Source organism: Rattus rattus, chromosome 2, assembly GCF_011064425.1.
Source record: "Rattus rattus isolate New Zealand chromosome 2, Rrattus_CSIRO_v1, whole genome shotgun sequence".
In the NCBI taxonomy this organism is placed as follows: domain Eukaryota; kingdom Metazoa; phylum Chordata; class Mammalia; order Rodentia; family Muridae; genus Rattus; species Rattus rattus.
The window spans coordinates 173,619,539-173,633,207 of NC_046155.1; the positions used below are offsets into that span (position 1 = coordinate 173,619,539).

The 13,669-nt window shown below is 40.8% G+C and overlaps 1 protein-coding gene across 1 annotated transcript; it reads right to left on the reverse strand.

Annotated features, from left to right (window-relative positions):
* Window positions 1-244: 244 nt before the first annotated feature.
* Cabp5 (calcium binding protein 5) lies at window positions 245-13,256 on the reverse strand. The gene is made up of 6 exons (XM_032896212.1): window positions 13,007-13,256; window positions 8,630-8,660; window positions 7,988-8,131; window positions 5,229-5,338; window positions 3,509-3,656; window positions 245-1,210 (listed from the first exon to the last, which is right to left on the reverse strand). Exons 1-6 carry the CDS (start codon window positions 13,067-13,069, stop codon window positions 1,185-1,187), a joined length of 522 nt encoding a protein of 173 aa, XP_032752103.1. The 5' UTR covers window positions 13,070-13,256; the 3' UTR covers window positions 245-1,184.
* Window positions 13,257-13,669: the final 413 nt, after the last annotated feature.

Below are 13,669 nucleotides of genomic sequence, written 5' to 3' on the forward strand. Positions count from 1 at the left end.
TGCATATGTAACAGAGGATAACCATGTTGGGCACCAATGGGAGGAGAAGCCCTTGGTTCTGCCAAGGCTAGACCCCACCCCCAGTATAGGGGAATGTCAGGGCAGGGAGACAGGAAGGGGTGGGTGGATGGGTAGGGGAACACCTTCATAGAAGAAGGGGAAGGGGAATGGGATAGAGGTCTATGAATGGGAAACCCAGAAAAGGGACAACATTTGAAATGTAAATAAAAAAATATCCAGTTAAAAAAAGCTTGAAGAAAGATATGACATGAATTTTTTATCCTGAGTGATAAAGTAACTGAAGGGTTCAGATTCATGATGGTACATGAAGGATGAAGTTCACGAACTACCTATGGTAGAGACAGGCCTGGAGAAGCCTGGAGTAGATCAACATAGGGGCAGAGGCCTTCCAGGAATGAGTTACAGTCACTTGGTTGGGCTAAGGATTTGGGGAATCCTCCCCCACTTCTCTCTCTCTCATTTTGCAGGGGATTAAATACTCACAGGGATCAGCTTGCCCTAAACCTTGATAATCCAGATTTGTGGTTTAGCTCAGTTCCCCCGAGTTATCTCACACTAGGGCAGGGACATGGGTATTTACATGGAGGGTGGGGAGGTAGCAGGGGATGACAGACTGTTTTTGGGAAATTGGAAAAATACAACCTTGAATGCCTCTTCCTGAGACATTTCTAAACTGAGACTTATCAGGATGCCCATTATAACCCTGTGACTAGTGAGACACTCTCTTATCAAGAAAAGAAAACAGGGTTGTTGTCAGAGTAGCCAGGGGAAAGGTAAGCTATGTGTATAACTTTTTGAAGGCTTTCTTTTCTTCCTTCAAGACTGTGAAAAAGTTCCCACAACATCTTTTAACCAAGGGAGTCATGGAAGGAGAATCTGGTGGAAACAGATTATGAAATGATGCCATGTCCTCTGAAATATTTGAGTGGCACTGGATCCTAATATAATTTAGATTTATATACAGAGCCTTCCTTCTAAATTTGCTTCTATGTATGCCTCTGATCCCAAGAAGCAAAACAACTGTTTGTAGTTGCAAACCAGTCCATACAGTGGCAAGCTCACTCCTACCCTCCATCCTTTAAGATATTCTGGACATCCAGTGCTTTACAAGTGTTCAGCCCATGTTGACAAGCCAGCAGGTGTCTGGAGCTTCCATTACCTCTTCAACGAGACATCATCTTCACAAACTCTGAAGAAAGAATGAAAAAACTCCTCTGGGGCTCCTCTGTGAGGCAACTGGAATTACTTAGAAGAGCTTCTCCTGTGTTGCAGGCAATGACATACATTACTCTTTAAGAAATATCTTGAACTCTCTATGACACAGTGTTAATAAAACGTACAAAGATCTTATAAACAGAAATTATAAGTACTTTATTTCATTGTATGTGTGTGCATGTGTGTGTGTGTGTGTGTGTTTTATATGAATGTATGTACAGATGCATGTGCACCTGTGCATACACAGGTGGAGGACAGAGGAGGATACCCAGTGTCTGTGTCTCTCATGGAAACTGGGGCTTCATTGTTGTTGTTTTGTTGTTGTTGTTTTGTTGTTGTTGTTGTTGATGACGATGATGATGATGATGATGTTGTTTTAATGTGTATTTGCATTTTGCCTGCATGTATGCCTATGCACCATATGTATGCAGTGCCCAGTGAGAACAAAAGAGGATCTTGGATCTCCTGGAATTGGAGTTGTGAACCTCTGTGGGTGATGGCACCTCTAGAAGAGCAGCCAACACTCTGAACTACTAAACCCTCTCTCCAGACCCCTCTCATATATTTTGTTAGGCTTGTGGCCAGGGAACTGCAGTGAACCACTGCTCTATAGCCCTATATACCACCAGTTACAGGCACAGGGGCCCTGGGTACTAGGCATCCAAACTCAGGTCCTCATACTTGGTCAGCAAATGCTCTTACCTACAGAGCTCTATTTATAGTCTTTGTTCTATCTTTTAGTGTTCTTGGAAGAGTGCCATTCTACAAAACACAGAGCCTAGTAATGGAAACTGGCCTGTTTGAGACCAAGTGGACAGTAAATAGAAAATCCTGAAGGAACAAATTGCCCATCACTTTGTTTAGACTTAATTCCAAATGAACATGTTGGCCCCACTATGTCTTGAGGTCATTTTATCCTTTCCTTGCCTAGAGTTTTGGCCTTAAGATCTGTTGGATATCCTCACCTCTATGTTTTTCCCACATTCATTGATGCATATGGTACATCTGAGACTGATAAGATTTAGCAGGTACCTAACATATTTACTAAATTTCCTTTTGTAGATCTATAGAGCAGATATGGTTTCCAAAACCCTCCTCAAAATGACTAGGGGTCTGTATCATTGCTTGCTGCAAAAGCAGGAGGAGCTCACTTTGCACCCCCGGTACTGACATAAAAATCCCATTGTGAACCTGTAACTATAGTGCTGTAGGCAGTGGAAAGAAGACAGTTGCAGGGGCTTGCAAATTACCAGTCCAGCTTCAGGTTCAGAGAGAGGCTTCTGTCTTAGTGGAATAAAGTGGAAAGTGATTGATCAAGATATCCAATACACTCTCTTCTGAATTCTGTGAGTTGCTCTCTCTCTCTCTCTCTCTCTCTCTCTCTCTCTCTCTCTCTCTCACACACACACACACACACACACACACACACACACACACACACACATTGACCTCATACACAGAAACCAGAGAAAGGGAGGGGTGTGAGAGGGATCCTCAGCTGTCCTGCAGCATGGAAATAAACACAAGATATGTTCCTGGAGAGCTCACAGTCAGGCTTAATACATTCATGCAAGGAAGAGGGAGATTCTTGACAAAAGAATTCTTGTGTCCTTGAAGGATGCATAAATCTTATAGGTACATCAAGTGGGCAGGACATAAGTTACAAAGGAATAGAATGGAGAATAGGAAACATGCCCCCTACAGCATACCAATTCACATCATGGTTGCCAAAGATAAGACTGAGTAGGCTAAAGAGGCATGCACTTGAAAAACAGACTACAGATTGTGACACTACTTGAAGGCAATAGCTAGGTGCTGAGCACTTTAAATTAGAGAATATCACAATTTAAACTTGATATAGCCAATATATGTCTCCTTCAGATATGATCCCACATAGTACTAGTCTATAGCTATTATCAACTTGACACAACCTGGATTTGTCTGGAAAGAATAAACCTCAGTTGAAGAACTGTCAGAATCAAATTGGCCTGTGGGCACATCTGTGGAGCATTGTTTGATTACTAATTGGTATAGAAGGCCCCAGTCTAATGTGGGCAACACCATTCCCTGGATAAATGGTTCTGGGCCACATGAGAAAGCTAGCTGAGCAAAGGCCAGTGAATGAGCTATGAGCTGTTTTAACAAAGCAACATACATGAAATTTGAACACACCTTCAAATGAAAACTTGGAAAATAGTGAAGAGTGGTTGACTTGAAGAACCACATGGAGAAGCGACAGGTGTAAAATCCTAGTTTCTGCCCAAAGTATTACCTTCAAAATCAACAGTGCCATCTCCATTGATATCAGCCTCCTGTACTACCTCAGCAATCTCCCGGGGTGTGAGCTTCTCCCCCAGCAGCCTCTGCATGGCCTGCTGCAGCTCTGCCAGTGTGATCTCCCCATCTCCATTGGCATCAAACTAAACAAAAACAATGAGGCTAGGTCAGCTTCACTGTCGAGAATGGCCTTGAAGAAAGTCAAGGTTCTAGTCACTCACTGAAGGCCAAGAACTAAGCTAAGCACTTAAGACATATCTCCTACTGAAATGTTGGCTCACCAATATTATTCTTTTAAATTTGCACCCACATTATTTTTAATATATTTATTGGGATATCATTTATATACAAAGAGCTATATATATTTATAATACATACAACTAGATGAGTTTGGATATACACAGAGATTCAAGGAATCATCATCATACAACTAGATGAATTTGGATGTATGCACAGACTCAAGAATCATTATCACAACTAGTGTGACAGATCTGTTATGGCCAGGAGCTTTTGTTTGCTTTCTATGGCCTTAAACAAATCACTACATTTATTGGTTTGTTTATGTGTGTGTACACATATGGACACATACATTCCATGATACACAGTGAAGGACAGATAACTACTTGCAGGACCCACTATGTGAGTCCTAAGGACTTAACTTGGGTCATCAGCCTTTTAATATTCTCCAATGTGAGTATGAGTATTATATTATCATAAATATTTAATTTCTTTCTGATTTTATTCAGCCATAAAGGAAAATTTAACCGTGACATTTGTAAGAAGATAGAAGATACAGATTCAGAAAGACAAAAGCCAGATATTCTCTCATATATGGCATCTAAATTTAAATTTGTGTATAGATATGTATGCATACATAGAAAATGAAACTAGAAAGTAGACAATAAGAGGGGAAGAAGATATTTTAAAGGAGGAGGAAAGAGGGAAAGGAGGGTAACAGAATACATATAAAATGAAAGGTAAAGAGGGACCAAGGCCTCGCACACACTAAAGCAATGTCCTAGTGCCAAACCATAACCCTAGACCCTTGCTGGAAGATTCAAGGCATATGCTCTGCCATTGAGCCACACCCCCAGCCCCTCATTAGAGGATTCTAGGCAGGGGCTCTGCCACTAAACCACACCCCCAACCTCTCTCTCTGGAGAATTCTAGGAAGAGCCTGTACCACCGAGCCACACCCCCAGCCCTTCACTGGGAGATTCTAGGCAGAGATTCTACAACTGAGCCATGCCCACGGTTCCTGGAGACCTTGTCTTTTTCTTGTTATGTCCACCTCTTGGCCTTGATTTCCTTCCACAAACATCTTCCTATCACATAGCCTCTTCTCTAGAATGTGCTTCTTGTCCTAGACTGTGCTCCCATAGAACAGCTCTGCCCATCTAAAACTATCAAACTCTCACATTCCTTCCTATGACAAAACCAAGAGGCCCCAACCTGGGGAAACATAGGGTATTAAATATTATCTGTAATCTTTGAGCGTCAATTTCTTCATATGTATGATAGGAATTGTGTTTACTCCTAATATTGTATGTGAGAGTCAAATCAGATAAATATATATTGCTAAATGTTTGGAATATGTTATTCTCCTTCCTTGTACCTAATCACAACTAGTTGATTTTGTTGGACACTGTCTATACTGTAGACTAATAAAACTAGATCCTTGCCCAACTCTTGGTATTATGGATTTATTAACTCACCTCCTTGAAGGCATCTCGCATCTCCTGGACACCGATCATCCCTGCTGTTTCTGCAAGCAATTTGGGGGTCATCAATTCCACAAAGTCTTCAAAATCTACACGGCCACCAACTGACAAAGGAGCATGGTTAGAAAGAATTCCACAGTCTCTGAGTTTCCATACCTCCACTTTCCCATTCAAGCCATAAATAGGTCAGCTCCCATCCTCCTGCATGCTAAGAATTTCCTTTGAGTTTCTACCTCTACCCAGCCAAGTGAAGTTCTCAGGTTCCTCTAATATGAACTTAATAGAAAAGGGATATACATAAAACTAGGTACCTTCATAAAATCTCTTTAATTTTTATTCATTTTAATATCTCTCTCTCTCTCTCTCTCTCTCTCTGTGTGTGTGTGTGTGTGTGTGTGTGTGTATGTGTATGTGTACATAATTGCAGTTACCTCAGAGGCCAGAGAATGGCATCGAATTCTCCTGGATTTGGAGTTGTGGATTGCTAAGCTGCCCAACATGAATGCTGGGATCCAAACTCAGGTACTTTGCAAAAGCAGTAGACACTCTTAACCACTGAATCATCTGTCCAACCATACTCATAAAATATTTTCTTGGTTTAAAGCTTATGCATACCCCATCTATAGACCAGTAGAAGAAATACAGATTTAATTGTGGACCAGTCTCTTTCAGGTATGATGATAGTCATCCCTTTGCATCCATCAAAGACTTGTGCCAGGACATACATGGCACATCAAAGCAAGTTAATGTTCAAGTCCCTATCATAAGTAGCATAATGTGTGTATCTTGCACTTGCAGTCTCCCATATGTCCTAGTCACCTCTATATTATCCACTATCTATTACACTGAGATGCTCTGTGAATAATAGCTGTGCTGTATTATTTAAGAAACAGAGGTATAAAGTCCTTATGTGTTTAATGTAGATACAATTCCTTTTCTTAATATTTTCTGTTGCACTTGCTTAAACCTAGAGATAATGAATGGAACCAGCAGACAGAGACCTAACTTCTACTATGACATAAAATTAATTCTTGTTAACTTAGATCCATGTTCAGGAGCCAACCTAATTCTGGCTTCAATCACAGAATTGATGCTGATTTCCATTTAATGACGCATCCCTGAGCAATGCTACTGAGTGACACTGGATCCAAGTCCACGTTCATGTTCAACATCCATCAAGGCCCACTACAGAAAAATCTACTGATAAGAACTTACAGTCAGTAAGGACTCATGGAGGATGTAACCTTTCCCACAGTGGCACCCCTCCTTTGTACAACATGAATAAGTAAGCCACAACTATATCTTTACTTGTTAGATGGGAAAACTGAAAACTAGAAATATTTCAGAAGTATTCCACTCTTGAAAATTATCACAAAGAAGAAATGATGAAAATGGGACTCATAGGCCAGGTAAATGACTTAGCAAGTAAAAAGGACTTGCTGCCCAACTTTATGGCATTGAGTTGAAGCCCCAGGTCCCACATGGTGAAATGAAAAAGCCAACTCCTTCAAATTGTTCTCTGATCAGCACGCAAATACTGTGACATTCACATGTACCCCCATCCTCCCTCAACACACAAAATTAATGCAATTTAAAATGTTAAAGTGGTGAATTACCCTAGATGCACAGAACACATGAAACTCAAAATGGATGATGAAAATGTGAATGCTTCACTCCTTCTTTAAAAGGGGAACAAGAATACCCTTGGCAGGGAATAGAGAGGCAAAGATTAAAACAGAGACAGAAGGAACACCCATTCAGAGCCTGCCCCACATGTGGCCCATACTTATACAGCCACCCAATTAGATAAGATGGATGAAGCAAAGAAGTGCAGGCCAACAAGAACCGGATGTAGATCTGTCCTGAGAGACACTGCCAGAATACAGCAAATACATAGGCAAATACCATCATTAAACCACTGAACTGAAATTGGGACCCCCGTTGAAGGAATCAGAGAAAGGACTGGAAGAGCTTGAAGGGGCTCGACACCCCATATGAACAACAATGCCAAGCAACCAGAGCTTCCAGGGACTAAGCCACTACCCAAAGCCTATACATGGACTCTGGACCCTGGACTCTAACCTCATAGGTAGCAATGAATAGCCTAATAAGATCACCAGTGGAAGGGGAAGCCCTTGGTCCTGCTAAGACTGAATCCCCAGTGAACGGGATTGTTGGGGGGAGGGCCGTAATGGGGGGAGGATGGGGAGGGAAACACCCATAAAGAAGGGGAGGGAGAGGGGTTAGGGAGATGTTGGCCCGGAAACCGGGAAAGGGAATAACATTCGAAATGTAAATAAATACTCAAGTTAATAAAGAAAAAGAAAAAAAATGTTAAAGTGGAAAGTTGTAGAGCTCCACTTTTAATATCGCTGCCTATTCCTGCAGAAGACCTGGGTTTAGTTCTCAGAACTCATGTGGCAGCTCATGAGTATGTATAACCCCAATTCCAGAGGATCTCACACTCTCTTCTGGCTTCTGCAATGTGCCAGGCACATACTTGGTACACAGACATACATGCAGGCAAAACATTCATACACATGATTTTTTAATCTTTAACATTTTTAATAATAAAAGATGCAATTAGTATCTAGAGCCATCTTTTTCTAACTTCAAATGCAGCCTTTCTAAGCACAGTCTGACCTGCTTTCTAGCAGGTGGCTCTTCCCCTTAACCATCTTCTTATTTAATGTGCTAAATATCTTTCTGCCCTGCCCCTGACTCCAGGCATGCCTCCTGCCCCTTGTTCTCACGGTTCATTCGGATTTGCTGGCCCAACTCAGTCAACTCCATCTCTGTAGGCATGTAACCCATTGTTCTCATGAGATTGCCCAAATCCTTGTAAGAAATGAACCCATCTCGGTCCTTGTCAAATTCAAGAAATGCTTCCCGGAGCTCTAAAAGTTAAGAGAGAAGAGAGTTAGAACAACCAGAAATAGTCATTGGGGAAAACTGGTATCTTTTGAAACTATCAATGAGACACATAGCTAGAGATTCTACAAAGAATACATTTAATGAAGTAAATAGTTCATTTATTTAAAAAGCAGGAATATAAAAAAATGTCCTAGTAAGAAAATGACCCTAAGAGCACTGAAGTCCTCAGATTCTTCAGTGAATTTGCAAGGGATCTCAAAAACAACCAAAAACAGGCAACTTTTTAAATCATTCTAAACCTTGCATCATTTCTGAGTCTCTGTGACTTATGCAAATGAGACAGACACCTGTCAACACTCAAGGAGCAGAACCTAAAATGACTCAGAATGAGCTGTGCAGATTATATTTCATTAGGGACACAGGAGAAAAGGAATCTTCACATGGGGTAATTTACACAGAAATGCAAGAGGGGAGGGCAGTAATGAGTGGCTACATGGAAGGGCATCTGAATAAGGAATTACCATCAATCTCATCCTGTCCCAGTGGTCTCTCCTGAAAAGAATATAGGAGAGGAGATTAAAAGAGTCAGGCATCCAATCCCCACCTCCCCAAACAAGCCCCTTGTTCCATCAAGCTTTCTATTCCTTCATTGTCTTCCTCTAACTTGCATCTTCCTCCCTCCAATAAAACTGTCATCCCCAGCTCTTCTTTAATGAACCTTTTCTTTCATCCCCTCTCATTTCTTGTCTCCCATCCTTGCATCTTAATCTCAACTTTCTGTCCTAAATATCCTGGGATCAAAACTTCTTCCCCAGATAAAGAAAGTGCAATATGTCTCAACTACTGTGTACATAGGGATGTCTGTGTGAGTCCTTTCATTATACTTTCTCCTCAGAATCACGTCACTGAGGTAGATTCAAATATTCTTACCTTATGCATGAGAAACTAAAGAACAGAAAGATTTAATAAGACTACCAAAGGTTACAGGGCTCATAAATAGAATATCCCCCTCCAAGGGAGAGATAACTCAATTACTTCTATTGTTCTTTTATTTGTTTGTTTGTTTGTTTGTTTGTTTGTTTTGAAATGCAAGCACTTGCCAAGTACTTGTGAGAGATCAGTGGACAATTTGAGGTAGTTGGTTCTCTCCTTCCACAATCTTGGAGATAGAACTCAGGTCATCAGACTTAGCAACAGGTCACTTTACCTGCTGATCCATTCATTGTCCTTTATTTATTAATTAATTAATTTATTTATTGACAGTCTCATGTAGCCAGGCTAGTAGCTAAAAAGGACTTCTATCCTCCTGCCTCCACCTGCCAGTCACTAGAATTATAGAGACACCCACTTAGTATGGTACTGGGGGTTGAATCTAGGGTCTCATATGTGCTAAATAAACTCTACCAGCTAAGGTACATGCTCAGAAACTTCATCCTTTTAAAAATTAATTTGTGTTATTGCCGGGGGCCAGCCCTGACATTGGTCTTCTTTCTCCTATTGGTTCTTCTTGAGGCAGTGGAGGGGGAAGAGCGTACGCGGAGGGTAAGACTTTGTCTTACGAGATATGGGGGTAAGACTTTGTCTTACAAGATACTTAGGGTTGCTGTACAATAATAAGTTTACTTATCTATGTCTAAGTTACTATGTTACTGTAGCTGATTTACTTATCTATGTCTAAGTCACTATCCTCTGCTACTGTAACTGACCTACCTTCAGTGTTCCTCTGAAGCCAGAAACTGCAGTCTCTGGCATTTAGCACCTCATTCTAAAACAGTTGGACATCAAGCAGAGGATTAATTGCTGAAGCCTTTTCCCTTTTGTCCCTATGCTTCTTCCCTGTCAGGCTAGGGGGAAGTTTGGAGCAATAAACTTCTATTGAACCAAGAGAAGTGAATAGCACTTGCAGAAGGAAAAACTTGTACATAGACAAATATGCATAAACATATATAATTACACACACGGATTCAATTAGTGTGCATTGATACATTTCTGCTCAAATTCAGCTGGGCCCAGCTTACATGCATTCTCACAATTACATTCTTACACACACACACATGCATACATTCTCACAATTACATACTTACACAGACATCCATATTTACATATGCATATGGAGCAAAAGACCAAGCATTGGTGCAGAAAGAACTCATTCATTCTGGATGAAAGATGAGCTCCAATCTTTATTACATAGAGAAAGAAATCACTTCTACCCTTTTAATGCTAAGTGAATTAAACCCAAGTTTGTAAGAGAAAAGGCTTGTTCCTTTTAATAAGACTAAGCCTGTGTTGCTATTAAAAATGACCTGTTCTGTCCCATGGTAAGGAGAAACCTGCCTGTGCCTTCTGTTCTCTCTGGTTTCTTCTTTTTTCCTCTTTTCCTTTGCATTCTGCACATTACTCTTTTATGTTACCTATAGTCTCTAAGTTATTCCTCTCTACATTTCTTCTCAGCCCAGATCTTTTTAGCTCAGTTCTACTTAGCTCAGTTCTCCTTAGCTCAAACCTGACTTTTCAGCTCAGTCCCTCTCCAGCTCTGTCCTTCCAGTTCAGTCCTTCTCTCTCAGTCCTTCTGTGTCAGTCCTTCTGTATCTCTTCTCTTTGTCCTCTGCACTTAAACATCTTTCAGAATACATAATCACATGTTATAAAGTTCATCACAAGTTCATATGAAAGATCAAAGCATAAATGGAAATAGAAGTTTACAACTGATAATGTTTACATGAATATCCATCAGGAGGAATTATCTGGCTAAACATTCATCACCAGTGTCAACTCTACAGGTTCATTGAAGGTCAAAAACCATAGTTGTTAGTGAAGTTATGTATAGATAAACCCGGTCAATATCTTATCCTCTGTCCTTGAAACTGTAATAAATCGTTTGTTCTCTATTTATGGCTCTTGATAATTGTTTTACAACTTCTTGGAATGTGTTCTGAGTAGGAGAAATTCTGGTTGCTATCTAAGAGCAATTAATTGGTGACACCTGGGAGATTGGCAGAGTTCTCACTGCAGTTTTAACTATCAGAAAGAGACTTAATAGCAGTCCCACTATAAAAGAATTTAATAATCATTGATATAATTTTAGGAATTCTTATAGGATCATCATTAAGACTAAAAAAGTCATCTATTTGTCTATATAGCATCACTACGAGACAGTACATCTTTGTAGATCTGCAGAGATCTGCTCCAAAGGGGATGTGCTGTTACTTAATGGTTGTTCTGTGTGCTTAATAATAACAGGAAAAGCCTTTTAATAGCAGGAATCTTTCCCAAAATGAATCCCTTATAGCCTTGTTTAATAAGGGTGAACCAGTCACAGATTATATAATAATCCGACGCTGGCCATCTCAGGATGATCACCTGCTAGTTCTTAGCTTGTCCTGTTATGGCTCCTGACATGTTATCATCAAAAAACAGTTTTACATCATGATGTTGCCATACACCTATATCATTTTTCTTTGCTGATTTCAGCACCACCACATCTAGCACATGTTCCATGTTCCCCAGTCCAATTTATTCCCCAAAATAATACCCTCTTCTGCTTTTATGACATGCATACTATTTTGAAGTCACTCAAAGGTTCAGACACAAGACTAAGACTAGGATGTAGGACTCCTAACTCCTATGCCCAATTTTTTTTTCTGCTACATCCCACTGACTCCAGTATCTCCATCCTCATACCTGGGGTGAGCTTCCCCTTGTATGAAACCAGTACTCAGAGGGGTTTTCTTAGAATATTCAGTGTCATCCTTACATCTGGAAACTTCTGGTCATTGTTCCCTAATCATGGGTATACCCAAGCTTGATTAGCAGGCCTAGATCCTGGTAATTTTATTTCTTACCAACCTTACTCTTGGAGACCTCACTTTGGACATTCTTTCTTCTTTCCTTCCGATGCAGTCACTTAGCTCCCCTCATCGCTATTCCCTATCCCTCCATCCACTATTTTTGCTTTCTTTTTTGTCTTCCCTTCCCTGCCTTCCCTTACCCTGACCTGTGTCCCTTCCTCTTCTTTCCTTCTATCTCCTTCCCTTACTCCTCTTACCTCTCTTTTCATTTCTTACCCTCTCCGGTCATTTTAAAGAAAAACATGATACTGAGAATCAAACATGACTGAATAAGTAAATAAATGAATAAATGAACAGATAGATAGGATAGATAAATGATAGATAGATAGATAGATAGATAGATAGATAGATAGATAGATAGAGCCACTCATTAACTGTACAGGTTTAAAACAAAATACTTCATGACTGAATGGCCTCAGTTTACAATTTTACTCCCTTGTAAATAGGAATGAAATTATATCCTACCTCATGTGTTGTTCTGAGGACTGAATGCCATCAAGCAAGCAAACCTTTTAGCACAGGACTGGACACACAGAAATACTTAAGAAGTAGTAGCTATTGTTAATACTATCATCAGCATCATGACCACCATCACCATAATCACCACCACCACCACCACCATCATCATCATCATCACCATCATCACCATCACCAGAAGCAGAAGCAGCAGCACCACCACAACTATCTGAGATCACTATCATTATTGTCATCATTAACCCCATCACCACTAGCAGCAGCAGCACAGTCATTACCACCAGCAGAAGCAGCATCACCATTACTATCATCACCATCATCAGTGCATGATTTCCATGTGAAACAATGATGCTATCAACAATGGCTCCATACCATCTCCCTTTTATATTTGTCTCACTCCACTATACCCCTCTGCTTCTGATCTTTGATCCCTATGCCCCACACAGTGCTACCTGAGCTTCAATCCATGCTTTCTCCACCTGATCCCTTTGTTGCTCAGCATTTACATACCCCTTCCTTTCCAGTGCCCCAGATCCCCTTATTCTTTCTAGATCCTCTGCGCCACCCCCACCTCACCCGCTGCTTCTCAGCAATGCCTTTTCTCAGGAAGATGCAAGCAGGGCCCATGGGAAACTGCATTGGGGCAGGTAAAGTTCACCAAGCTCTGATGTCAAGATGGCCCCTCCTTCCTGCTCCCTTGCAGCAGGCAACTCAGCTTCTTGATAGTCTAAATCCTTTGCAAACTCTTTATGTCTCTCTTGGCCTCAGTCCCTCAGTCCCTCAGTCCCTGTGACAGATCTGTGACAGCTCATGGGAAATCTCTACTTAGACAGTGGAGGGATCAGAGCACTTCCTACCTCCCACTTATGGCTGGAGTGAGATGGGAGGGGGAGCCAGTGTGGGCCTCTGAAACTCTTTAATCCCCAGGATGGAATTAGATAATACATTTTGAAATAGGGATTAGGGTGAAGCCACCAATCATTTGCTGTTCCAACAATCATTTTGAACACTCATCTAAGCCTGACCATTAGTGAGTGAAAGATGAAAAGGATGAATGTAGTCATCAGTCATGTGCCCAAAGAAGCAGGATGCAAAAACCCTTGAAACCAGAAGATCATGGGCACTTGGAGGAATTTACACACTGTTGTTTTGCTAAATAGGTATGTTGCCAAACTGTTTTCTAAATATTTATGTTTATACCTACAATTTAGTGTAGCTTTTGACATTGACTAGAAAAGC